Raw genomic sequence first — 24,992 nt, 5'->3', positions numbered from 1 at the left:
TGACTCCCTGTATTTACTTCTACTAATTTTTTTTTCTTGTTTTCTTTATACCATTGAAGAGACTCAGGCACTAATTTTTTAATGGCACAAAATCATTTTTGATCTTTTGTTGTACAGAAACATGTCTGGGATTTTGCTGTTAGTGGCTCCTCTAAAAAGAGGAGTTCACAGCTGCCTTCATACTTTCATATTGCCATGATGAACTGGCAGCCTTCAGATCTGAGGAACAATTGTCATAAAGAGAAACATTTTCCCCACATAGGAAATAGTCATAAAGGAGAAGCCAAGAACTAATGATGGCAGGATATGAATACATTCACTGTACTATGCTCTTTAGTATCAGGACTGATGGATTCACCTACTCAAACATATTATTAAAAGGTAATATTGAACTTTTCAATGTTCTGGCAATATACAAAGAACTTCAACTTCAGAAATGGGCCCAATTAATATTAAGTCTGCGAAAGGAAAGACTTGGTGTCCTCATTAAAATGACAAAAAACCCTCATTTCAGAGAGTGGTAACTATATTTTGTAGGTAAGGTCCCCTCAGTAGCATTACAGGCGATCGCATTTTCTTTTGCTTGGTGACAGGTCCACACTGAGAAGATTATTATCTGCTCCCACTTGGCTGCAGGTATCCATCACTGCTCATAAGCATGCCCTTTCCCCCAGGACAAAAGCAGTCTCTCCTCCTCATTTTCTCAGAGGGAAAATATTTTTACATTTAAACTGGAGAATACACCTCTAATCATTCTCCTAGATCTCTGCCCTTTTCTCTTCCATGTATCTCCATGTGACATGTAGAACATGAGCATAATTACTGACCTGCAGTACAAGAAGAAATAAAAGGAGGAAAATGAAATATCACTATTTCATATTGAGCTGTGGGGACTGCCAGAGGACAAACATGCAAACCAAAGCAGAAATAAATAATTGTTAATCTGTAGGAGTCACTTGATTTACAGAGTAGCCTGTGTACTATTCAGCCAAACTCCAGCTCAAGATACTGTCCTTGGTACTCACCCCACAAGCAAACCAAATATTTTTTTTCCTCTGTTTGGCAGATAGTTAGTATGCCTTTTTTCTATAGAGTTTTGTATGTAAAAATCATCTTCACTCTTAGCATCTTCTGTTGATGTTGTGGTTGTTAGTGCTTGTCTGATGAAAAGTATCCCAGCCACTGGAAGAGATGGCAAGGATAGATATTATTTGTAGTGTTTGGAATCCAAAAGACACAAAATCTGCATAACAACAAGAATTAAAATTAATAATAAAACCAATCATAAAATGAATATGTCATGCCAAAGATCTTTTTGTAAGTTTTTAAAACAAAGTGCAAGGTTTAAAACTGCTGTATCAGGACCATTGCATGGCCATCCACAGAAAACACATGTGGATGCTAAGAACGCCTCAACAACACTGGTAGCAGAAGATATTTCTAACCAGAACCCTTCCTATCACATTGCCATTTTCTGCTTTGGATAGATAATCTGACCACAGCAGATTACATACTAGTTTTAGGAAAACCCTCATGTTCAAGGAATTAATTAAACACAGCACCTCTCTAAAGGCAGCTTCCTTTTAGGAGTAGGGAATGTTTTGACACTAATACGGTTTTTTTTCTATATATTTGTCTTAGTCCATTTTATGTGGTGTAAAGGAATACTTAAGACTGGGTAATTATAAAGAAAAAAAGGTGGGGGGGCGGAGCAAGATGGCCGAATAGGAACAGCTCCAGTCTCCAACTCCCAGCGCGAGCGACACAGAAGACCGGTGATTTCTGCATTTTCAACTGAGACTCCACCTCTGGGGACAGCGCGCAGCTGAAGACCAACAGGGCAAGCAGCGGGGGCCTGTGCAGACGCGAACTACTCTGTCTGACAGCTTTGGGGAGAGCCGTGGATCTCCCAATGCGGAGGTTGAGATCTAAGAACGGACAGACTGCCTGCTCAGGTGGGTCCCTGACCCCTGAGTAGCCTAGATGGCAGACATCCCCCACTAGGGGCAGTCTGACACCCCACACCTCACAGGGTGGAGTACACCCCTGAGAGGAAGCTTCCAAAGGAAGAATCAGAAAGGTACACTCGCTGTTCAGCAATATTCTATCTTCTGCAACCTCTGCTGCTGATACCCAGGCAAACAGGGTCTGGAGTGGACCTCAAGCAATCTCCAACAGACCTATAGCTGAGGGTCCTGACTGTCAGAAGGAAAACTATCAAACAGGAAGGACACCTATACCAAAACCCCATCAGTACGTCACCATCATCAAAGGCCAGAGACAGATAAAACCACAAAGATGGGGAAAAAGCAGGGCAGAAAAGCTGGAAATTCAAAAAATAAGAGCGCATCTTCCCCTGCAAAGGAGCGCAGCCATCGCCAGCAACGGATCAAAGCTGGTCAGAGAATGACTTTGACGAGATGAGAGAAGAAGAGGCATCAGTCCATCAAACTTCTCAGAGCTAAAGGAGGAATTACGTACCCAGCGCAAAGAAACTAAAAATCTTGAAAAAAGAGTGAAGAATTGACAGCTAGACTAATTAATGCAGAGAAGGTCATAAACGAAATGACAGAGATGAAAACCATGACATGAGAAATATGTGACAAATGCACAAGCTTCAGTAACCGACTCGATCAACTGGAAGAAAGAGTATCAGCGATTGAGGATCAAATGAAGGAAATGAAGCGAGAAGAGAAACCAAAAGAAAAAGAAGAAAAAGAAATGAACAAAGCCTGCAAGAAGTATGGATTATGTAAAAAGACCAAATCTACGTCTGATTGGGGTGCCTGAAAGTGAGGGGGAAAATGGAACCAAGTTGGAAAACACTCTTCAGGATATCATCCAGGAGAACTTCCCCAACCTAGTAGGGCAGGCCAACATTCAAATTCAGGAAATACAGAGAACGCCACAAAGATACTCCTCAGAAGAGCAACTCCAAGACACATAATTGCCAGATTCACCAAAGTTGAAATGAAGGAAAAAATCTTAAGGGCAGCCAGAGAGAAAGGTCGGGTTACCCCAAAGGGAAGCCCATCAGACTAACAGCAGATCTCTCAGCAGAAACTCTACAAGCCAGAAGAGAGTGGGGACTAATATTCAACGTTCTTAAAGAAAAGAATTTTCAACCGGGAATTTCATATCCAGCCAAACTAAGTTTCATAAGTGAAGGAGAAATAAAATCTTTACAGATAAGCAAATGCTTAGAGATTTTGTCACCACCAGGCCTGCCTTACAAGAGCCCTGAAGGAAGCCCTAAACATGGAAAGGAACAACCAGTACCAGCCATGGCAAAAACATGCCAAAATGTAAAGACCATCGAGGCTAGGAAGAAACTGCATCAACTAACGAGCAAAATAACCAGTTAATATCATAATGACAGGATCAAGTTCACACATAACAATATTAACCTTAAACGTCAATGGACTAAATGCTCCAATTAAAAGACACAGACTGGCAAACTGGATAAAGAGTCAAGACCCATCAGTCTGCTGTATTCAGGAGACCCATCACACATGCAGAGACATACATAGGCTCCAAATAAAGGGATGGAGGAAGATCTACCAAGCAAATGGAGAACAAAAAAAGCAGGGGTTGCAATCCTAGTCTCTGATAAAACAGACTTTCAACCATCAAAGATCAAAAGAGACAAAGAAGGCCATTACATAACGGTAAAGGGATCAATTCAACAGGAAGAGCTAACTATCCTAAATATATATGCACCCAATACAGGAGCACCCAGATTCATAAAGCAAGTCCTTAGAGACTTACAAAGAGACTTAGACTCCCATACAATAATAATGGGAGACTCAGCACTCCACTGTCAACATTAGACAGATCAACGAGACAGAAAGTTAACAAGGATATCCAGGAATTGAACTCATCTCTGCACCAAGCAGACCTAATAGACATCTATAGAACTCTCCACCCCAAATCAATAGAATATACATTCTTCAGCACCACATGGCACTTATTCCAAAATTGACCACATAATTGGAAGTAAGCACTCAGCAAATGTAAAAGAACAGAAATTATAACAAACTGTCTCTCAGACCACAGTGCAATCAAACTAGAACTCAGGACTAAGAAACTCAATCAAAACCGCTCAACTACATGGAAACTGAACACCTGCTCCTGAATGACTACTGGGTACATAACGAAATGAAGGCAGAAATAAAGATGTTCTTTGAAACCAATGAAAACAAAGATACAACATACCAGAATCTCTGGGACACATTTAAAGCAGTGTGTAGAGGGAAATTTATAGCACTAAATGCCCAAAAGAGAAAGCAGGAAAGATCTAAAATTGACACTCTAACATCACAATTAAAAGAACTAGAGAGGCAAGAGCAAACACATTCAAAAGCTAGCAGAAGGCAAGAAATAACTAAGATCAGAGCAGAACTGAAGGAGATAGAGACACAAAAAACCCTCCAAAAAATCAATGAATCCCGGAGTTGGTTTTTTGAAAAGATCAACAAAATTGACAGACCGCTAGCAAGACTTAATAAAGAAAAGAGAGAGGAATCAAATAGACGCAATAAAAAATGATAAAGGGGATCACCACCGACCCCACAGAAATACAAACAACCATCAGAGAATACTATAAACGCCTCTACGCAAATCAACTAGAAAATCTAGAAGAAATGGATAATTTCCTGGACACTTACACTCTCCAAGACTAAACCAGGAAGAAATTGAATCCCTGAATGGACCAATAGCAGGCTCTGAAATGAGGCAACAATAATAGCCTACCCACCAAAAAAAGTCCAGGACCAGATGGATTCACAGCTGAATTCTACCAGAGGTACAAGGAGGAGCTGGTGCCATTCCTTCTGAAACTATTCCAATCAATAGAAAAAAGAGGAATCCTCCCTAACTCATTTTATGAGGTCAACATCATCCTGATACCAAAGCCTGGCAGAGACACAACAAAAAAAGAGAATTTTAGACCAATATCCTGATGAACATCGATGCAAAAATTCTCAATAAAATACTGGCAAACCAGATTCAGCAGCACATCAAAAAGCTTATCCACCATGATCAAGTGGGCTTCATCCCTGGGATGCAAGGCTGGTTCAACATTCGCAAATCAATAAACGAATCCAGCATATAAACAGAACCAAAGACAAGAACCACATGATTATCTCAATAGATGCAGAAAAGGCTTTTGACAAAATTCAACAGCCCTTCATGCTAAAAACGCTCAATAAATTCGATATTGATGGAACGTACCTCAAAAAATAAGAGCTATTTATGACAAACCCACAGCTAATATCATACTGAATGGGCAAAAACTGGAAAAATTCCCTTTGAAAACTGGCACAAGACAGGGATGATCCCTCTCTCACCACTCCTATTCAACATAGCGTTGGAAGTTCTGGCTAGGGCAATCAGGCAAGAGAAAGAAATCAAGGGTATCCAGTTAGGAAAAGAAGAAGTCAAATTGTCCCTGTTTGTAGATGACATGATTGTATATTTAGAAAACCCCATCGTCTCAGCCCAAAATCTCCTTAAGCTGATAAGCAACTTCAGCAAAGTCTCAGGATACAAAATTAATGTGCAAAAATCACAAGCATTCTTATACACCAGTAACAGACAAACAGAGAGCCAAATCAGGAATGAACTTCCATTCACAATTGCTTCAAAGAGAATAAAATACCTAGGAATCCAACTTACAAGGGATGTGAAGGACCTCTTCAAGGAGAACTACAAACCACTGCTCAGTGAAATAAAAGAGACACAAACAAATGGAAGAACATTACATGCTCATGGATAGGAAGAATCAATATCGTGAAAATGGCCATATGCCCAAGGTGATTTATAGATTCAATGCCATCCCCATCAAGCTACCAATGACTTCTTCACAGAATTGGAAAAAACTGCTTTAAAGTTCATATGGAACCAAAAAAGAGCCCGCATTGCCAAGACAATCCTAAGTCAAAAGGACAAAGCTGGAGGCGTCACGCTACCTGACTTCAAACTATACTACAAGGCTACAGTAACCAAAACAGCATGGTACTGGTACCACAACAGAGATATAGACAATGGAACAGAACAGAGTCCTCAGAAATAATACCACACATCTACAGCCATCTGATCTTTGACAAACCTGAGAGAACAAGAAATGGGGAAAGGATTCCCTATTTAATAAATGGTGCTGGGAAAATTGGCTAGCCGTGAGTAGAAAGCTGAAACTGGATCCTTTCCTTACCCCTTATACGAAGATTAATCAAGATGGATTAGAGACTTAAATGTTAGACCTAATACCATAAAAACCCTAGAAGAAATCTAGGTAGTACCATTCAGGACATAGGCATGGGCAAGGACTTCATGTCTAAAACACCAAAAGCAACAGCAGCAAAAGCCAAAATTGACAAATGGGATCTAATTAAACTAAAGAGCTTCTGCACAGCAAAAGAAACTACCATCAGAGTGAACAGGCAACCTACAGAATGGGAGAACATTTTTGCAACCTACTCATCTGACAAAGGGCTAATATCCAGAATCTACAAAGAACTCAAACAAATATACAAGAAAAAAAACAAAAAACCCATCAAAAAGCGGGGAAAGGATATGAACAGACATTTCTCAAAAGAAGACATTCATACAGCCAACAGACACATGAAAAAATGCTCATCATCACTCGCCATCAGAGAAAGGCAAATCAAAACCACAATGAGATACCATCTCACACCAGTTAGAATGGCAATCATTAAGAAGTCAGGAAACAACCGGTGTTGGAGAGGATGTGGAGAAATAGGAACACTTTTACACTGTTGGTGGGATTGTAAACTAGTTCAACCATTATGGAAAACAGTATGGCAATTCCTCAAGGATCTAGAACTAATGTACCATATGACCCAGCCATCCCACTACTGGGTATATACCCAAAGGATTATAAATTATTCTACTACAAAGACACATGCACACGTATGTTTATTGTGGCACTATTCACAATAGCAAAGACTTGGAATCAACCCACATGTCCATCTGTGACAGACTGGATTAAGAAAATGTGGCACATATACACCATGGAATACTATGCAGCCATGAAAAAGGATGAGTTTGCGTCCTTTGTAGGGACATGGATGCAGCTGGAAACCATCATTCTTAGCAAACTATCACAAGAAGAGAAAACCAAACACCGCATGTTCTCACTCATAGGTGGGAACTGAACAATGAGATCACTTGGACTCGGGAAGGGAACATCACACACTGGGGCCTATCATGGGGAGGGGGGAGGAGGGAGGATTGCATTGGGGAGTTATACATGATATAAATGATGAATGATGGGTGCTGACGAGTTGATGGTGCAGCACACCAACATGGCATAAGTATACATATGTAACAAACCTGCACATATGCACATGTACCCTAGAACTAAAGTATAATAAAAAAAAAAAGAAAAGAAAAAAGGTTTATTTGACTCAATTCTGAAGGCTGGAAAATTCAAGATTGAGTATTTACATCTCGTAAGAGCCTCAGGCTGCTTCCACTCATGGCAGAAGGTAAAGGGGAACCAGTGTAGGCAGAGATCATATGGTGAAAGAGGAAGCAAGAGGTTAGGGGAGGTGTCAGGCTTTTTTATTTTATTTTATTTTTGAAATGGAGTCTCGCACTGTCGCCAGGCTGGAGTGCTGTGACGCGACCTCTGACTCCCTGATTCAAGGATTCTCCTGCCTCAGCCTCCCAAGTAGCTGGGATTACAGGCACACGCCACCATGCCCAGCTAATTTTTGTATTTTTAGTAGAGATGGGGTTTCATGTTGGCCATAATGGTCTCAATCTCCTGACCTCGTGATCCACCCACCTCAGCCTCCCAAAGTACTGGGATTACAAGCATGAACTGAGCCACCGATCCCAGCCAGGCTCTTTTTAACAACTAATAGAGTCAGAATGCATCCCCCTCCCAGGAAGGGCATTAATCTGTTCATGAGGGATCCACCCTTATGACCCAAACACCTCCACTAGGCCAACACCACCACATTAGGGATCAAATTTCAATATGGGTTTTGCTGAGGAAAAATAAATCATAACCAAACCACAGCAATATTTCATCTTTGTAATGCACAAGTTCTTTCCATTCATTATTTAGAGGATGAATCTTCTCTTTGAAATTCCTTTAGATAAACCCTTCTTTCACCATTTATAGCTAATAATTTTATTTTTATGGTTTATTTCTTTTTTTTTTTTTTTTTTGGAGACAGAGTTTCGCTCGTTGCCCAGGGTGGAGTGCAATGGTGCAATCTCAGCTCACTGCAACCTCTGCCTCCTGGGTTCAAGGGATTCTCCTGCCTCAGCCTCCCGAGTAGCTGGGATTACAGGCATGCGCCACTACACCTGGCTAATTTTGTATTTTTAGCAGAGACAGGTTTCTCTGTGTTGGTCAGGCTGGTCTCAAACTCCTGACCTCGGGCCTCCCAAAGTGCTGGATTACAGGCATGAGCCACTGTACCCGGCCAGTTTAATTTCTGTCACTTTTCTTTTACTTTCTTCTACACCAAAGTTCTTCCCTATAAGTAATTAAGAAAATTCATATCTTTGTCAAATTGCCGTTTAACTGTCTTATACATTTAATATACAGATTGTAAATTTGATCCATTTTTTATTTTTATTTTTTCATGTCAGAGTTTGATTTAATCCTGCTGCAAACACATAGAATCTGAAAAGTTTAATGCAAATGGAATAGATTTCTTGGGATCTAATATTTTTTAAATTGCCTGACGGCTTACCCTCTAAGAAAACTTATTTAAGAGAGGCAAATTATTTTGGGAGATGAGTATAAGAGGTAGTAGTAGGAAGTTAAGGAAAATCACCACTACATATTGTGGAAATGTATTGGAACGCAAATATGGCCCAAAGAAAAGCTCCACTGAAAAAAAGTGTTGAATTCTAACCATAGAACTAGCACCCTGCTCCCAGGTCAATAATTTGAACAAAAAAAATAAAAAAGACCTTGCTCAATCCTGAGGTTAGTGAAGGAATATAGGAGAGTTGTGTGTTAATGTGACTCCTGAAATCAAAGAGCAGTACTATTCAAAGGGCATAATGTCTTGATCTCAGGATCAAATATTCTAGACCTTGAGTTGAAGAATCTGTATTACAGTAGAAAAATGGGAGTGCTTTATGCATGTGGATTGAGGGCACACCAGCAACCTACATGTTCACCATTCTCTAAGCCATAATGACCATTCTCATCTCCCACTCTGGGCAGGAATAAGACTCTTCTCTTGCAGCGCTCTGATAAGTTGGGTTTCTTCTTCTTCTTTGCAAATAATAGGGAAACTAAACATTTATACCTATTGTACCCCCAAAGCTGAAAGCAATAAAGAATGAACACATACAGCAGGCTGTTAGATGCATCTCTGTTTAGGAATTGCCTCAACAGTGGGTTTCTATTGACAGAAGAGAGGAAGTTGCCTCTGACCTTCCTGAGGCTCCCATTGTACCCTGGCTTAGCAGCCCACAGTTAATTTTAAGTGGCAAAAGAAAATTCCTCCAGATAAGAAGTTAGATTTCTACTAAAACAGTGTTCTCCATAGGGTATATGAGCACATTCAACTGTCACTAGAAAAGAACCTGAGGGCGGACACACGGTGCCTACTGCTAGAAATCTTGCAGTTAGATTAGAATGGAAGAGTGTCTGAGTTTTTAGGTAATTTTAGACGTCAGGATATGGCTGACAGGTTATGTTCAGGGCCTACGCTTGATACTCTCAAAATACAAACAAAAATAACTGCCTAGAGATAACATCCACGTCCTAAAAGACAAAACATTTTAACTGGGTGAAGGGATGACTTAACTCGTGAAACTTGAGAACACAGAACAACAACAAAAATAGTTTCCTTGGCCGGCGCGGTGGCTCAAGCCTGTAATCCCAGCACTTTGGGAGGCCGAGACGGGCGGATCACGAGTTCAGGAGATCGAGACCATCCTGGCTAACACGGTGAAACCCCGTCTCTACTAAAAATACAAAAAACTAGCCGGGCAAGGTGGCGGGCGCCTGTAGTCCCGACTACTCGGGAGGCTGAGGCAGGAGAATGGCGTAAACCCGGGAGGCGGAGCTTGCAGTGAGCTGAGATCTGGCCACTGCACTCCAGCCTGGGTGACAGAGCAAGACTCCGTCTCAAAAAAAAAAAAAAAAATAGTTTCCTTGAACATATTCAACTAGAAGGGCAAGGCATTTTCCTACATAAAACATTATAATTTTCCCAGTATTCCAAAGGTTTTCCAATAAATAATTTTTCAGTGAAAAGGCCTGGATCAAACCTAGAAGTGACACCAGTCCCCGACGAACACAAGTCACAGGTCCCTGTGCAGGTCTCAGGGTCGAGTCGTCCAAGAACACCAACACTGCCATGAGCCTGGCCTGTGGTTTCATCTTTCTCAAAGGGACCAGCTGGAGGGTCCAAGCTGCTTTACGGAAGAGTTCTATCTGGTAAGCCCGGGTGGTGAACTAAGCCAAAGATGACAACATAAGAAGTGGTCAAAGCCAAGGTTTCCTAGCGCTGCCTTTGTCTTCTTCCCACGGCCTGGCCTGAGTGCTGAAGGTGGGCCCTAGGAGGGGAGTTCTTCGGTGGGGCCTGCTCACCCAGGCTGGAGCAAGTCCACTGGCCTGTCATGCAGGGAAGAGCTCTGGCAGGCTTTCTCCATAGCAGTACTTTGCTATAGGGTCCCAGTCGGTGTTCACATGCTGCAGGCTCTGGGATGAGGTCCTGCTTTTGACCAGGCACAACTCCAAGTGATCTTTGACTGCCATAGAGAGGTTCTGGAATGCCACAGCTGCCTGGTTGAGGAAGTGCTCCAGGAGAAGTTGCTTGCTGGGCTGCAGGCAGCAGGAGACACAGTACTCAGCAGCCGTTTGACCAGCAGCCATCGCAGCAGTACTGCTTTGTGCTAGAGACGTTGACGTTACAGCAGCCATTCACCAGCAAATCCTTCCTCTCACAAACGTAGCTGAGTTCATGTGTGATGAGGTGTTTCCCTTGAATAGAGTTGTGGCACTGATTGCTGGGATGACTGCTATTGCCGAAATTAAACTGCACTTTCCACGGGATGGGCTGATCATGATCTTGAACCTGCAGGGGGATTCCCATCCCTCACTGCCCTCTCCTCCTGCTTGGAGGTGCTGCTGAGGAAGTAGACAAGCGCAGCCCAAAGACCAGGGCGAGAACCCACTTCTTCCGCAGAAGCCGGTGCCACACCATGGCTGCCAGGTTCACCATCCTGGCACAGATGTGGGCCGCGGCGGCCGGGGCATGAAATGCAGCAGGCCCCGCCCTTGGGTGCCAGGCAGCCCCATCCTCCAGGCGGGCGCGGGCACCAGGGCCTGCGGCCCAGTGTGCTTTGATCCATTTTAAAAATGTCTCTTTTTCTGGGCTTTGTGTTCTGTTAGTGATCAAAAAGGTATAAACTACAAATGTTTCCATTAATTTGGCGTGTAAACAGTAGAAACTAGTGGGATCACATTTTTTAAACCATAGTCATAAGCCTGAAACTTGATTTTCTAAATTGTATTTTCTGGACTACATTGAAACTAGTGTTATTGACCTCTTTAATACCTATGGAAAACCCACCATAATTATTTGGTTCTCATTAAAAATAAGGTTGAGGAGATGGTTCAAAATAAAAGCCTTGCCTTTTTACCTAATTAATGTCTACTCTTACACAATTTTTTGCTTTCCACTTCATTCTACCTTTCATTCTAAAGGTACTCAATGAATGTTTGTTGAGTGAATGAAAATCTGATTAAATATTTTGAAATAGGCTTTATGATTTTTGAACTTGAAAAATGTGCCCTAAACCATAAATAATTACATACAACTTAAGTTTCCTTCATTTTTTAAATTAATAAGTTTCTTTTTTAGAGCAGCTTATGTTCACAGCAAAATCAAATGGAAAGTGGAGAGTTTCTATATAATCTCTGTCCCTGTAGAAGCACAGTATCCCCCACTATCAACATCCTCCACCAAAATGGTACATTTTGTTACAATTGATTACAATTTGTTACTACTGAGGAACCTACATTAACATATCATCATTACCTAAAGTTTATAGTTTACATTAGGGTTCATTTTTGGTCTTGTATATTCTTTGGGTTTTGACAAATTTAAAATGGTGTGTATCCACCATTGTCGTGTCATACAGAATAGTTTCACTGCCCTAAAAATCCTCTGTGCTCCACCTTTTCATCCCTTCCTCCTCACTAATCACTGGCAATGACTAATCTTTTTACTATCTCCAGTAAAAAGTTTTGCCTTTTCCAGAATATTATGTAGTTGTAATCCTATAGTATGTAGCCTTTTCAGATTGGCTTTTTTCACTTAGTAATATGCATTTAATTTTCTTTCATGTCTTTTCATGGCTTAATGGCTCATTTCTTTTTAGCACTGAATAATATATTCCATTGTCTGGATGTACTGCAGTTTATCCATTCACTTACTGAAGGACATCTTCATTGCTTCCAACTTTTAGCAATTATGAATAAAGCTGCTGTAAACATCCATGTGCAGATTTTTGTGTGGACACAAGTTTTTAGTTCATTTGGATAAATGCTTAGGAGCGTGATTGCTGGATAGTATGATAAGAGTATGTTTAGTTTTGTAAGAAACTGACAAACTGTCTGCTTACTTTGGATTTAATTTGTTCTTCTTGTTTTAGTTTCCTAAGGTAGAAGCTTAGATTATTAATGTTAGAACTTTCTTTATGTCTAATAGGTGGATTAAATGCTATAAATTTCCCGCGTAAGTACTGCTTTCACTGCATTTCACAAATTTTAATAACTTGTATTTTCATTTGCATTTATTTTAAAATACTTGTGAATTTGTCTTGAGATTTCTTTTTTAATCTTTGTGTTACTTAGAAGTATACTGTTCAAGCTCCACGTATTTAGGGAATTTCCAGCTATCTTTCTGTTACTGATTTCTAATTTACTTCCATTGTGATCTGGAACATAGATTGTAAAATTTCTCTTCTTTTACTTTTTACGGTGTGCTTTATGGCCCATCATGTGGTCTCTCTCAGTTAAACTTGCATGTGAGTGAGAAGAATGTGTAATCTGCTTTTATTAGATGAAATAGTCTATACATGGTAGTCTATACAGTGGTTTGATGGTGGTGTTCAGTTCAACTGTGTCATTACTGATATCTGTTTGCTGGATCTGTCCATTTCTGATAGAAGGGAGCTAAACTCTCCAACTATAATAGTAGATTCATGTATTTCTCCTTGCAGTTCTATCAGTTATTCGCTTGTGTATTCTAATGCTGTTATTAGGCTCATAAACAGTATTGGTATGTATTCTTGGAGTATTAACCCTTCAATAGTATGCAAGCCCCTCTTACTCCCTGATAAATTTCATTACTCTGAAATCAGCTCTGTCTGAAATTAATATAGCCACTTCCACTTTCTTTTAATTAGTGTTAAAATGGCATATCTCCATCTTTTTACTTTTAATCTATATGCATCCTATATTTAAAGTGGATTTCTTGTAGACAACCTATGGTTAGGTCTTATTTTTTAATCCACACTGACGTCTGTCTTTTAATTGGTATACTTAGATCAATAATTTTTAAAGTGATTATTGATATAGTTGGATAAATATCTACCATATTTGTTGCTATTTTCTTTTGGTTACCCTTGTTTTTGTTTCTAGTTTTGTCTTCTGTACTTGTTCCGCCTTTGTATTTTAATTGAACATATTGTTCGGTTTTTTTCTCCTTTATCATATCATTTGTACTTCTTTTTTCACATTTTTTAGTGGTTGCCCTAGATTATATACATTTACAATTAATTCAAGCCCACTTTCAAATAATGCTATACCATTTCATGGGTACTACAAGTATCTTATAATAGCAAAATGCTCCTGATTCTCCCCTTCCACTTCTTGTATCATTGCTGTCATTTTTTTTCACTTGTCCATAAGCATACATAAATACATACAGGAATACTTCACCTCACAGATATTACAGGTTCCATTTCAGACCATTGCAATAAAGCTAATATTGCAATAAAGCAAGTCATATGAATTATTTGGTTTCCCAGTTCATTTAAAAGTTAAGTCTACATTATACTGTAGTCTTTTAAGCATAATGCCTAAAAAAAGTACATACCTTAATTCTAAAAGACTGTATTGCTAAAAAAAAAATATGCTAACTATCATCTGAGCCTTCAGCAAGTTGTAATCTTTTTGCTGGGGGAGAATTTTGCCTTTATGTGGATGGCTGCTGACTGATCAAGTTGGTGGTTGCTGAAGGTTAATGTGACTGTGGCAATTTCTTCAAAGAAGACAATAATGTATACTGCATCAGTTGACTCTTCTTTTCATTAAAGATTTAGCTATAGTATGTAATGCTGTTGATAGCATTTTACCTACAGTAGAACTTTTTTCAAAATCGAAGTCAATCCTCTCAAACCCCATAACTGCTTTATCAACTACATTTGCGAAATATTCTAAATCCTTTGTTGTCATTTCAACAATGTTCACAGCGTCTTCATCAGGAATAGATTCCATCTCAGGAAACCATTTTCTTTGCTCCTCCATAGGAAGCAACTCCTTGTTCATTAAATTTTTATCCGGAGGCTCCAGCAATTCAATCCATATCTTTAGGCTCCACTTCTAATTCTAGGTGTCTTGCTATTCCCACCACATCTGCCGTTACTTCCTCCACTGAAGTCTTGAACTCCTGAAATTCATCAATGAGAGGTGAAGTCAACTCCCAAACTCCTGTTAATGTTGATACTTTGACCTCCTCCCCTGAATCATGAACGTTCTTAATGGCATCATGAATCCTTTCCAGAAGGTTTCCAATCTACCCAGATCCATCAAAGGATCACTATCTATGGCAACTATGGCCTTATGAAATGATTTTTTAAAATAGTAAGACTTGAAAGTCAGAATGACTTCTTGATCTACAGGCTACAGAATGGATGTTGTGTTAATAGGTGTGAAGGCAACATCTGTCTCCTTGTACTTCTCCATCAATACCCTTGGGTGACTATGTGCATTGTCGACAGCAGTAATATTTTGAAAAAAATATTCTTTTCTGAGTAGTAGGTCTCAACAGTGGGCTTAAAATATTTGGTAAGCCATGCTATAAACAGATGTGCTGTCACCGAGACTTAGTTGGTCCATTTCTAAAGCACAGGAAGAGTAGATTTAGCGTAAATCTTTTTTTTTTTTTTGAGATGGAACTTCACTCTTGTTGCCCAGGATGGAGTGCAATGGCGCAATCTCGGCTCACTGCAACTTCCGCCTCCCAGGTTCAAACGATTATCCTGCCTCAGCCTCCTGAGTAGCTGGAATTACAGGCACCCGCTATAAAGCCCAGCTAATTTTTGTATTTTTAGTAGAGATGGGGTTTCACCATGTTGGCCAAGCTGGTCTCGAACTCCTGACCTCGTGATACACCCACCTCAGCCTCCCAAAGTGCTGGGATTACAAGTGTGAGCCACTGTGCCTAGCTTCATTATAATTGTTAAGGCCCTAGGATTTTTGGAATAGTAAATGAGGATTGGTTTCAACTTAAATTCACCAGCTGCATTAGCCCCTCACAAGAGTCAGTCTACTTTTTGAAACTTTGAAGCTAGGCATTGACTTCTCTCCAGGTATGAAAATCCTAGATGGCATCTTATTTCAATAGAAGGCTGTTTTGTCTATATTGAAAATTTATTGATTAGTGTAGCCATTTTCATCAACTGTGTTAGCCAGATTTTCTGAATAACTTGCTGCAGCTTCTACATCTCCACTTACTACTTTACCTTGCACTTTTATATTATAGAGATGGCTTCTTCCTTAAACCTCATGAACCAGCCTCTGCTAGCTTCCAACTTTTTCTCTGCAGCTTCCTCAGCTCACTTCTCTCAGCCTTCATAGAATGTAAGAGAGTTAGGGCCTTACTATGGATCAGGCTTCAGTTTAAGGGAATGTGTGGCTACTTTGTTCTATCAAAGTCACTAAAATTTTCTCCATATCAACCATAAGGCTATTTCACTTACTTATCATTCTTGTGTTCACTGGAATAGCACTTTTAATTTCCTTCAAGAACTTGTCATTTGCATTCACAACTTGGTTAACTGTTTGGTGCAAAAGGCACTGCTTTCAGCCTATCTTGGCTTTTGACATGCCTTCCTCACCACACTAAATCATTTATAGCTTTGATTTAAAGTGAGAGACGTGTGACTCTTCCTTTTACTTGAACACTTAGAGACTACTAAAGGGATATCAATTGACCTAATTTTAATATTGTTGTGTCTCAGGGAATAAGGAAGCCCAAGGAGAGGGAGAGAGATGGGGGATTGTCTGATCAGTGGAGCAGTCAGAACACACACATTTACCAAGTTTGCCGTCTTCTATGGGCACAATCCATGGCACCCAAAAGAATTACAGTGGTAACATCAAAGATCACTGAACACAGATCACCATAAAAGGTACAATAATAATGAAAAAGTTTGAAATATTGTGATAATTACCAAATGTGACCCAGAGAATTATCAAAATGTGAGCACATGCTGTCAGAAAAATGGTACCAATAGATTCGTTTGACACAGGGTTGCCACAAACCTTCAAGTTGTATAAAAAAAAAAAATACACCATGGAATACTATGCAGCCATAAAAAAGGATGAGTTTGCGTCCTTTGTAGGGACATGGATGCAGCTGGAAACCATCATTCTTAGCAAACTATCACAAGAAGAGAAAACCAAACACCGCATGTTCTCACTCATAGGTGGGAACTGAACAATGAGATCACTGGACTCGGGAAGGGGAACATCACACACTGGGGCCTATCATGGGGAGGGGGAGGAGGGAGGATTGCCTTGGGGAGTTATACATGATATAAACGTTATGCACATGTACCCTAGAACTTAAAGTATAATAAAAAATAAAAAAATAAAAAAAAAAAATAAAAAAATAAAAAAAAAAAGCCTGTGAAGTTCAGTAAAGCTAAATGCAATAAAATGAGGCCTGCCTGTATACAAGTTCAGTATCCCCTATCCACAGTGCCTAGGACCAGAAGTTTTTCAACGTTGGATTTATTTTTTTTGGATTTTGGAATATTTGCATTGTACTTACTGGTTCAGCATCCCTAATCTGAACATTCGAAATCCAAAACACTCCAGTGAGCATTTCCGTGAGCATAACCTTTGAGCATCTTGTTGGTACACAAAAAGTTTCAGATTTGGGGGCATTTCAGATTTTGGAGTTCGCATTATAGATTGTCAACCTGTATATACATATTTATGCATACATAAATGAATACATTGTTGCTATTGTTATTTTGAAAAGTTATATGCTGTAATAGATCCGTTAAGAAGAAGAAAAATAAAACTTTTGGGAGGGTTTTTTTTTGTTTTTTTGTTTTTTTTGTTTTGTTTTTTGAGACAGAGTTTTGCTCTTCTTGTCCAGGCTGGAGTGGAATGGCGTGATCTCGGCTCACTAAATCTCCACCTCACGGGAGATTCAAGTGATTCTCCTGCCTTAGCCTCCTGAGTAGCTGGGATTACAGGCGCCTGCCACCACGCCTGGCTAATTTTTTGTATTTTTAGTGAAGACGGTGTTTCACCATGTTGGCCAGGCTGTCTTGAACTCCTAACCTCAGGTGATCCACCCACCTTAGCCTCTCAAAGTGCTGGGATTACAGGTATGAGCTACTGCGCCCAGCCAAAAGTTTTTATTTTACCTTCACTTTTTCATTCTTTGATGCTCTTCCTTTCTTTATGTAGATCCAGATTTCACAGGGTACAGAATTCTAGGTTGTTGATTTTTTTTTCTCTTAACTCCGTAAATATTTTATTCCACTTTTTATTTGCACAATTTCTGAAAGAAGGCAGATGTAGTGTTTATTTGTGCTCCTCTATAGGTAAAGTGTTTGTTTCCCTTGTGGTTTCTTTCAAGATTTTTTCTTTATTTTGATTTTCTTAAGTTTGAATATGATATGCATAGGCAGAAAGGGTTTTTGGCATTTATCCTGTCTTGTGTTCTCTGAACTTCCTGGATCTATGGTTTGGTGTCTGACATTAATTTGGGAGAAATTCTCAGTCATTATTGCTTCAAATATTGCTTGTTTCTTTCTTTCTTCTCCTTCCAGCTATTCCCATTACACGTTTCTACCTTTTGTAGTGGTCCTATAGTTCTTGGATATTCTGTTATGTACTTTTATCAGTATTTTTTTATTTTCAACTTTTATTTAAAGTTCAGGGGTACATGCGCAGGATGTGCAGGTTTGTTACATAGCTAAACGCATGCCATTGTGGTTTGCTGCACAGATCACCCCATCACCTAGGTAATAAGCCCAGTGTGCATTAGCTGTTTTTCCTGAAGCTCTCCCTCCTCCCAGCCCCTACCCTCCAACAATCCCCAGTGTGTGTTGTTCCCTCCCATGTATCTATGTGTTCTCATCATTCAGCTTCCACTTATAAGTGAGAACATGCAGTATTTGGTTTTCTGTTCCTGCGTTAGTTTGCTAAGGATAATGACTTCTAGCTCCATCCATGTTCCTGCAAAGGACATGCTCTCATTCCTTTAAATAGCTGCATAGTATTCCGTGGTGTATATGTACCACATTTTCTTTATCCAGTCTATCATTAATGGGCATTTGGGTTGATTCCATGTCTTTGCTATTGTGAACAGTGCTGCAGTGAACATACACATGCATGTGTCTTTATAATAGAATGATTTATATTACTTTGGGTGTATACCCAGTAATGGGATTGCTGGGTCAAATGGTATTTCTGGATCTAGGTCTTTGAGGATTCACCACACTGTCTTCCACAGTCGTTGAAGTAATTTACACTCCTACCAACAGTGTAAAAGCTTTCCTTTTTCTCCACAACCTTGCCAGCATCTGTTGTTGTTTTTCTTTTTGTTTTTGCTATGGTCTGAATGTATGTGTCCCCCAAAATTCATATTGAAACTTAATCAGCAATGTGCTATTAGTAGATGAGGCTTTGGGAGGTGATTAGGTCATAAGGGCAGAGCCCTTATGAATGGGATTAGTACACTTATAAAAGAGACCCCAAAGAGCCACTTGTCCCTTCCTAATGTGAGGACACAGGTAGGAGGCACCATCTATGAACTAGGAAATAGGCCCTCACCAGACACCAAAGCTACTGGCACCTTGATCTTGGACCTCCAAGCTTCCAGAATTGTGAGAAATAAATTCCTGTTGTTCATAAGCTACCCAGTTTGTGGTATTTGGTTATAGCAGTTAAAATGGAGTAAGACAGATTTTCAGTTTTGGAAGTTTCTATTGCCGTATCCTCAAGCTCAGGGATTATTTCCTTAGTTATGTCCAGTCTAATAGTTACCCCATCAAAGGCATTCTTCATTTCTACTAGTGTTTTTGATCTCTAGTATTTAATTTTATTCTTTCTTTGAATTTCTCCTTTCTGCTTTTATATCCATCTGTTCTTGTATGATGTCTAATTTTTTCTTTAAAGCCCATTGCATATTAATCCTAGTTTTTTAAAAAAACAATTATCAGTCTGATAAGTTCAGTATCTCTTCCATATCTGAGTCTGGTTCTGGTGTTTTCTGCATCTCTTAAAACTGTGTTTTCTACTGTTTAGTATGCCTTGTAATTTTTTTGTTAAAATCTGGGCATGATGTACTAGGTGAAAGAAACTCTCATAAGTAGCCCTTTAGTAATATGGTGGTAAGGTGTGGAGGAAGGGAAAGCATTCTCTAGTTCTATGATTAGGTCTCAGTCTTTTGGTGAACCTGTGTCCCTGAACTGTGAACTTCACCAGTGTTTCTCAGTTTTATCCCACTCCCACCACCACCCCCTTACACACACACGCACACACACACACACACCCCTTTGGTGGGACAGGATGGCTGGAGGGGACTGGAGTTGAATATTTATCTTCCCCCAGGTCTGTTAGGTTCTTCTAAAACCCCAGCAGGTGACGCTCTGGTAAAATAGTTTTTCCTGAGAGCAGGCCTTGTGAAGAAGACCAAAATGGTCTGCAACTTCAAAAGTGTTCCTTTTCCGCTTCCCCTGTCAGAAACATGAGGAGATTTTTCTCTGATATTCACTGTGAGGAACTGGTATATCTCCTGGAGGTAAAACTTACGAATGTGTGGGAGCTCTCCAATGATTGGGTCCTCCTGGAGTGTGTGTGTGTGTGTGTGTTTGTTTGTTTGTTTGTTTTGAGACCGAATCTCACTCTGTCACCCAGGCTGGAGTGCAGTGGCGTGATCTCAGCTCACTGCAACCTCTGCCTCCCAGGCTCAAGTGATTCTCCTGCCTCAGCCTCCTGAGTAGCTGGGATTACAGGTACCCTCCACCACACCAAGCTAATTTCACAGACTTGTCCACACAGCCTCCAGCAATTTATTAATTACAGCTTAGGTTTTCCTACCCAAGGACTGGGTCCCCTGGAGGTTTCTGCTCATGGGTTTTTGGTCCAGTAAATTGTGATTCTCTATATTCACCTGTCTGTATCTCCAGTTTTGTTTTGGGGGCAGCTGTTTGCCCTATAACCTCACTTCACTAACAAATATAAAAAGAGTTGTTGATTTTTCAGGTTGTTCAGCTTTTTACTTGTTATTAAGACAGAGTGGCAGCTTCTAAATGTCCTTACATGCCAGACTGGAAACTGGAAATCTTGTGTCTTAGTTTTTACATTTATCTTTCCTCTGTGGGACAAGTCAATGCTATAGTCGTGTGTGTGTGTGTGTTTCAAATTGTTGGTTAACAGTTATTTGAAAAGAAGTACATGAAAATGTGCATATTAAGAAATCTTGGGCCAGGTGCGGTGGCTCACACCTGTAATCCCAGCATTTTGGGAGGCTGAGGCGGGTGGATCACAAGGTCAGGAATTCGAGACCAGCCTGGCCAATATGGCGAAACCCCATCTCTACTAAAAATACAAAAAGTAACCAGGCATGGTGTAGGCACCTGTAGTCCCAGCTACTCAGGAGGCTGAGGCAGGAGAATTGCTTGAACCCAGGAGGCAGAGGTTACGGTGAGCCAAGATGGCACCACTGCACTCCAGCCTAGGCGACACAGTGAGACTCTGTCAAAAAAAAAAAAAAAGAAAAGAAAAGGAAAAAAAAAGGAAGGAAGGAAAGAAAGAAATCTTGAAATGCAATTACATATTCACTAACACAACTCTATCTGTGCCTCATATTTCCTTTTCCGGGCTCCCATATTTGTGTACCTCCCATAAACGTGTCCCTCAGCATTTGCTTTCCAGCCTGCTAACCTCTGGCACTACTTTGATTCTTCATTACTCCCCCTTACACTTTCAGTAAAAATAAATGAGTGTAACTGAAGTTAGAATCTGACTCTTTACACAAGGCTATGGAGCAGCAGGAAATTCTGAGGTTACGTTTCTCAATGCTACAACATCTGTCAGCAACATTATTGTGTAGGCAGCTGTCGGTTCAAGGGAATTGGTCCTGTATTTTATTATTACAGGGCTGTTATCATTTCCTACATTTCAAATAAAAGAAATTGATGTTACCTCAAAATAGTTATATTTGAGGTGGAGAATGAGGAATATGATGTGAACTTTTGTGTGTTGGAATCCTAGTTCATTTATAAAAACAGGCCTGTGTGCTTTTGTGTCCATCTCTTGCTGACATGGCCAACTCAAACCTAAAGTTCTTCATCAAGAGGAAGAACCAACCTTTTTGTGGTATTCAGATGAACCACAAATGAATCTGGATATATGGTTTCATATTTTATATTGATTGTTTAGCCTTAGTATCACAGGCAGAAGCTCTGAAGGAAGAAAATGACAGCCTCCGTTGGCAGCTCGATGCCTACCGGAATGAAGTAGAACTGCTCAAGCAAGAACAAGGCAAAGCCCACAGAGAAGATGACCCAAACAAAGAACAGCAGCTGAAACTCCTGCAACAAGCCCTGCAAGGAATGCAACAGGTAAAGGTATTTTGGTTTTCTGAGCTTCTGGGTAGAATAGCATCAGCTTCTCACCTGTAGAAGAGACCCCTGCAAGCAAATCGAATATCAAACCTATTATTCTTCTTGATGTAATATTATCTGGCATGGCTGAGGAAGGAATTATTGGTGTGGTGAATTAAATATTCCAGTTAATACAGAGATAGCAATGGATTGCCAGTTTTCAAAGAATGAGCATTAAATGAAATATATTTAACGTTAGACTATACTGAACATAATCTAATCTTTTCTTTATGCTTCAGAAGGTACTTAGGGATCTAGACAGGGCCTCAGGGTCTTTACGAAGAACCTCAATTATTTAGATATGAAAAAATGCTGATGAACACGTATCTAGTTGATAGAATACCAAGAAATACAGCCTTTTAAAAGGAATGGCAGGAATCTACCCTTGATTTGAGTAGAAGTAGTACATTATAGGTTTTTAAGTGTCAATGCTTTGAGCGTATAATACCAACTTGTTTTTATTTTGTTTTGTATTAACAGTCACTTATGTGAATGAGTTTACCTGTGCATAATTCAAAGTATAAAAAGCAAAGTAAATAAATGCACCCAACTGTGATTGCATTCACAGAAGTGTAGCAGATGTTCAACATCTAGGAGTTTTATGTAACCATCACCACAGTGATTCTACAGTTTAAAAGATATCAACAGCTGCCTTCACTATAGTAAAGGAGTAGTGCCTCTGAGTAAGGCCACTGTCATCTTCTGTCATGCTAGACTACCAGCTATTGTCCTTATACCTTAAATTGTGCAGTAGTTTTTAACTATATGCCTTGAAATTATCTAGGACAAAGCTAATTGCTGGTTGGAAATTACAAATCATGAACAATGGTCTATTCTGGCACTAGGAACCCTAAGCTATTCTTTCTGCCACCATTGTCTTCCTATACAACAAGTAATATGACATTAATATTTCACCTTTTCTATTAACAAAGTGTGAGAAGTAATGCTCACCTTCCTTTTACCGTCACCATGGAGTTTAATTAGAACATGTAAATTATATCAGAGATCTTTCTATGGAAAAAATGCACCTCCTCACCTACACTTCAAAGAATTTTGACAATGTACATTGTACCATGCTTTTTAGCCCTTCCAGTGGTCTTTTGCAAGCCTCTGAAAAGCACGACTTTGGAAATATTTTTGTTGTTGCTGTTTTTCCCCTCTTTGATTTTCAAACCATTTCACATAAGGATAGTTCTGCTACTTAAATGAAATTCGAAAATGATGAAATTTTATTTTGTTTCATCACTTCAAAGACCTCAGTGAGAATTAGGTCTCTACCTCTTAAAAATAATTTCACTCGTTTTGATTATTTTGTATTGAAAAAAATGCCTTGTAAACGATGATAAAATTTCTCTCATCTTATCTCAAAAGATATATAGTATAATAAAGTGTGTAAGGACATGAACTCTGGGGTTGACCCAACCTGCTTTTAAATCCCAGCTCTGCTACTGACTATCTGAATGGCATTAGGGAAGCCACTTAACCTCTCCTAGCCTTTGGATCATAGTAACATAGGGTCATTGTGAGGCTTGAGACCGTGCATGTAAAACCCTTAGCACAATGCTTAGTACATATTAGGCACTCAAATAAATATTATTTGTTGAAATTATTAATAATGCTAAATATAGCTTCCTGCCTACTTATATGGAAACTAACATATGTAAAATTTGGATTCTTTACTACTTTCCTCACAGAAATTGAACTTGGCTTGGCAAATGGCTATTTGCAAGAATGCTTTACAACATTACATTTACTTCTATGCAGCAATCAAAACATTGCCCACACAGTATTAACTGCACCCTACTTTGACCCCCGGCCAGAATAGGGAAGAAGTTAAGTGACTGGATCAATTAGTTTCTCAGGACCTTTCTCAAATATTAACAAGTTCAAAGGAATTTCTTAAGAGCTAGATAAAATAATGTAAAGTGAAAATATCTTGATTTGCCCAATCTCTTTATGGAAAAATGGTCGTGTGTGCTGGAGGAAAGTGAGGCAGGCCCACCTGATATATCTAAATTCAGCCAGGGATTTTAAATGAAGTGTGGCTCCGTATTCATAAATTGATTGTCTTTGGTCTTTCTTATAGCATCTACTCAAAGTCCAAGAGGAATACAAAAGAAAGAAGCTGAACTTGAAAAACTCAAAGATGACAAGTTACAGGTGGAAAAAATGTTGGAAAATCTTAAGGAAAAGGTACATGCGCCCTAAGTGAACCTTTTTCCTTGCTCCTTTACCTACTTTTCAGTGACAATGAAAATGCCCTGGAAGTTATGCTCTAGAAATCGATGGGGAATGTTTGGCTGATTAGAGATTGAAAGCCCCTCTCGGGGGTAATTCTTATACTAAGGGCTTTGCTTTTAGGTATGAGTCCTTGGCATTTCTAAGGGTTCTGGAGTGTACACCTTTCAATGAATAAGTAGTCGGTTCATCCCTAAAATTCCTCAGTCTTCTCTCTGGAGATGACCAGAGTGCACACCTCTTCCCTGCTTCATCTTGTCAAGCAAATAGCAACATAGAAAACTCATGTGACACAAAGTACTTTTAATCGAGCATTTCATTAAAGGAAGAAACACAAGTGCAGCTAGCACATTGGCATTTCTTTGCAGCTAGTCAATTTAGTGTAATAATGAGCAGCTGCAGATGAGAGGAATAGCCAATACCAAGAAGAGGGAAACCTTGGGGAAAAAAATGAGACAGTATTCTAAAGCTAGAAGCCAAGATGGGACTTTATCAAGTGAGAGCTCTCAGCAATAAGAACCACAATGAGGACCAGAGAGTCTAACATCTGGATGGAATCGTGTATCACAACCATGAATCAGGTGCCCATTCTATTCCAGGTGTGTAAAGTCAACCTCTCCAATCTCCTTGATGCATCAATATTCAGCTGACGTTATTCTCTGAAACGGGAAGCCCATTGACCAGAACTTCCTTGTTTTGATATATCTAAAGGAAGAGAAGATTAGGAGCTTGGACCGAGAGTCAGAAATCAACAGTGATACAGTTCCTCAAGAGCATATTCTCTTTATCTTCTGTTCTCAGCTCAGGAAGATGCAGTGCATACAGGC

General features: G+C 39.7%; 1 protein-coding gene and 1 pseudogene across 1 annotated transcript in view; one reads left to right on the top strand and one right to left on the bottom strand.

Moving 5' to 3' along the window:
* The window catches only part of ENOX2 (ecto-NOX disulfide-thiol exchanger 2), a 334,982-nt gene that overhangs the window by 299,476 nt on the left and 10,514 nt on the right, over window positions 1–24,992 (top strand). The window contains 3 exon segments of the mRNA XM_033201081.1: window positions 21,704–21,885; window positions 24,014–24,038; window positions 24,041–24,120. Coding sequence (XP_033056972.1) covers window positions 21,704–21,885; window positions 24,014–24,038; window positions 24,041–24,120 — 287 coding nt within the window.
* LOC117077402 lies at window positions 10,619–11,268 on the bottom strand (annotated as a pseudogene).

This window comes from Trachypithecus francoisi, unplaced genomic scaffold (genome assembly GCF_009764315.1).
Source record: "Trachypithecus francoisi isolate TF-2019V2 unplaced genomic scaffold, Tfra_2.0 Lachesis_group6, whole genome shotgun sequence".
Lineage (NCBI taxonomy): Eukaryota > Metazoa > Chordata > Mammalia > Primates > Cercopithecidae > Trachypithecus > Trachypithecus francoisi.
The sequence above is the reverse complement of the archived record's forward strand: the minus strand, read 5'-3'. Positions and strand labels throughout refer to the sequence as shown.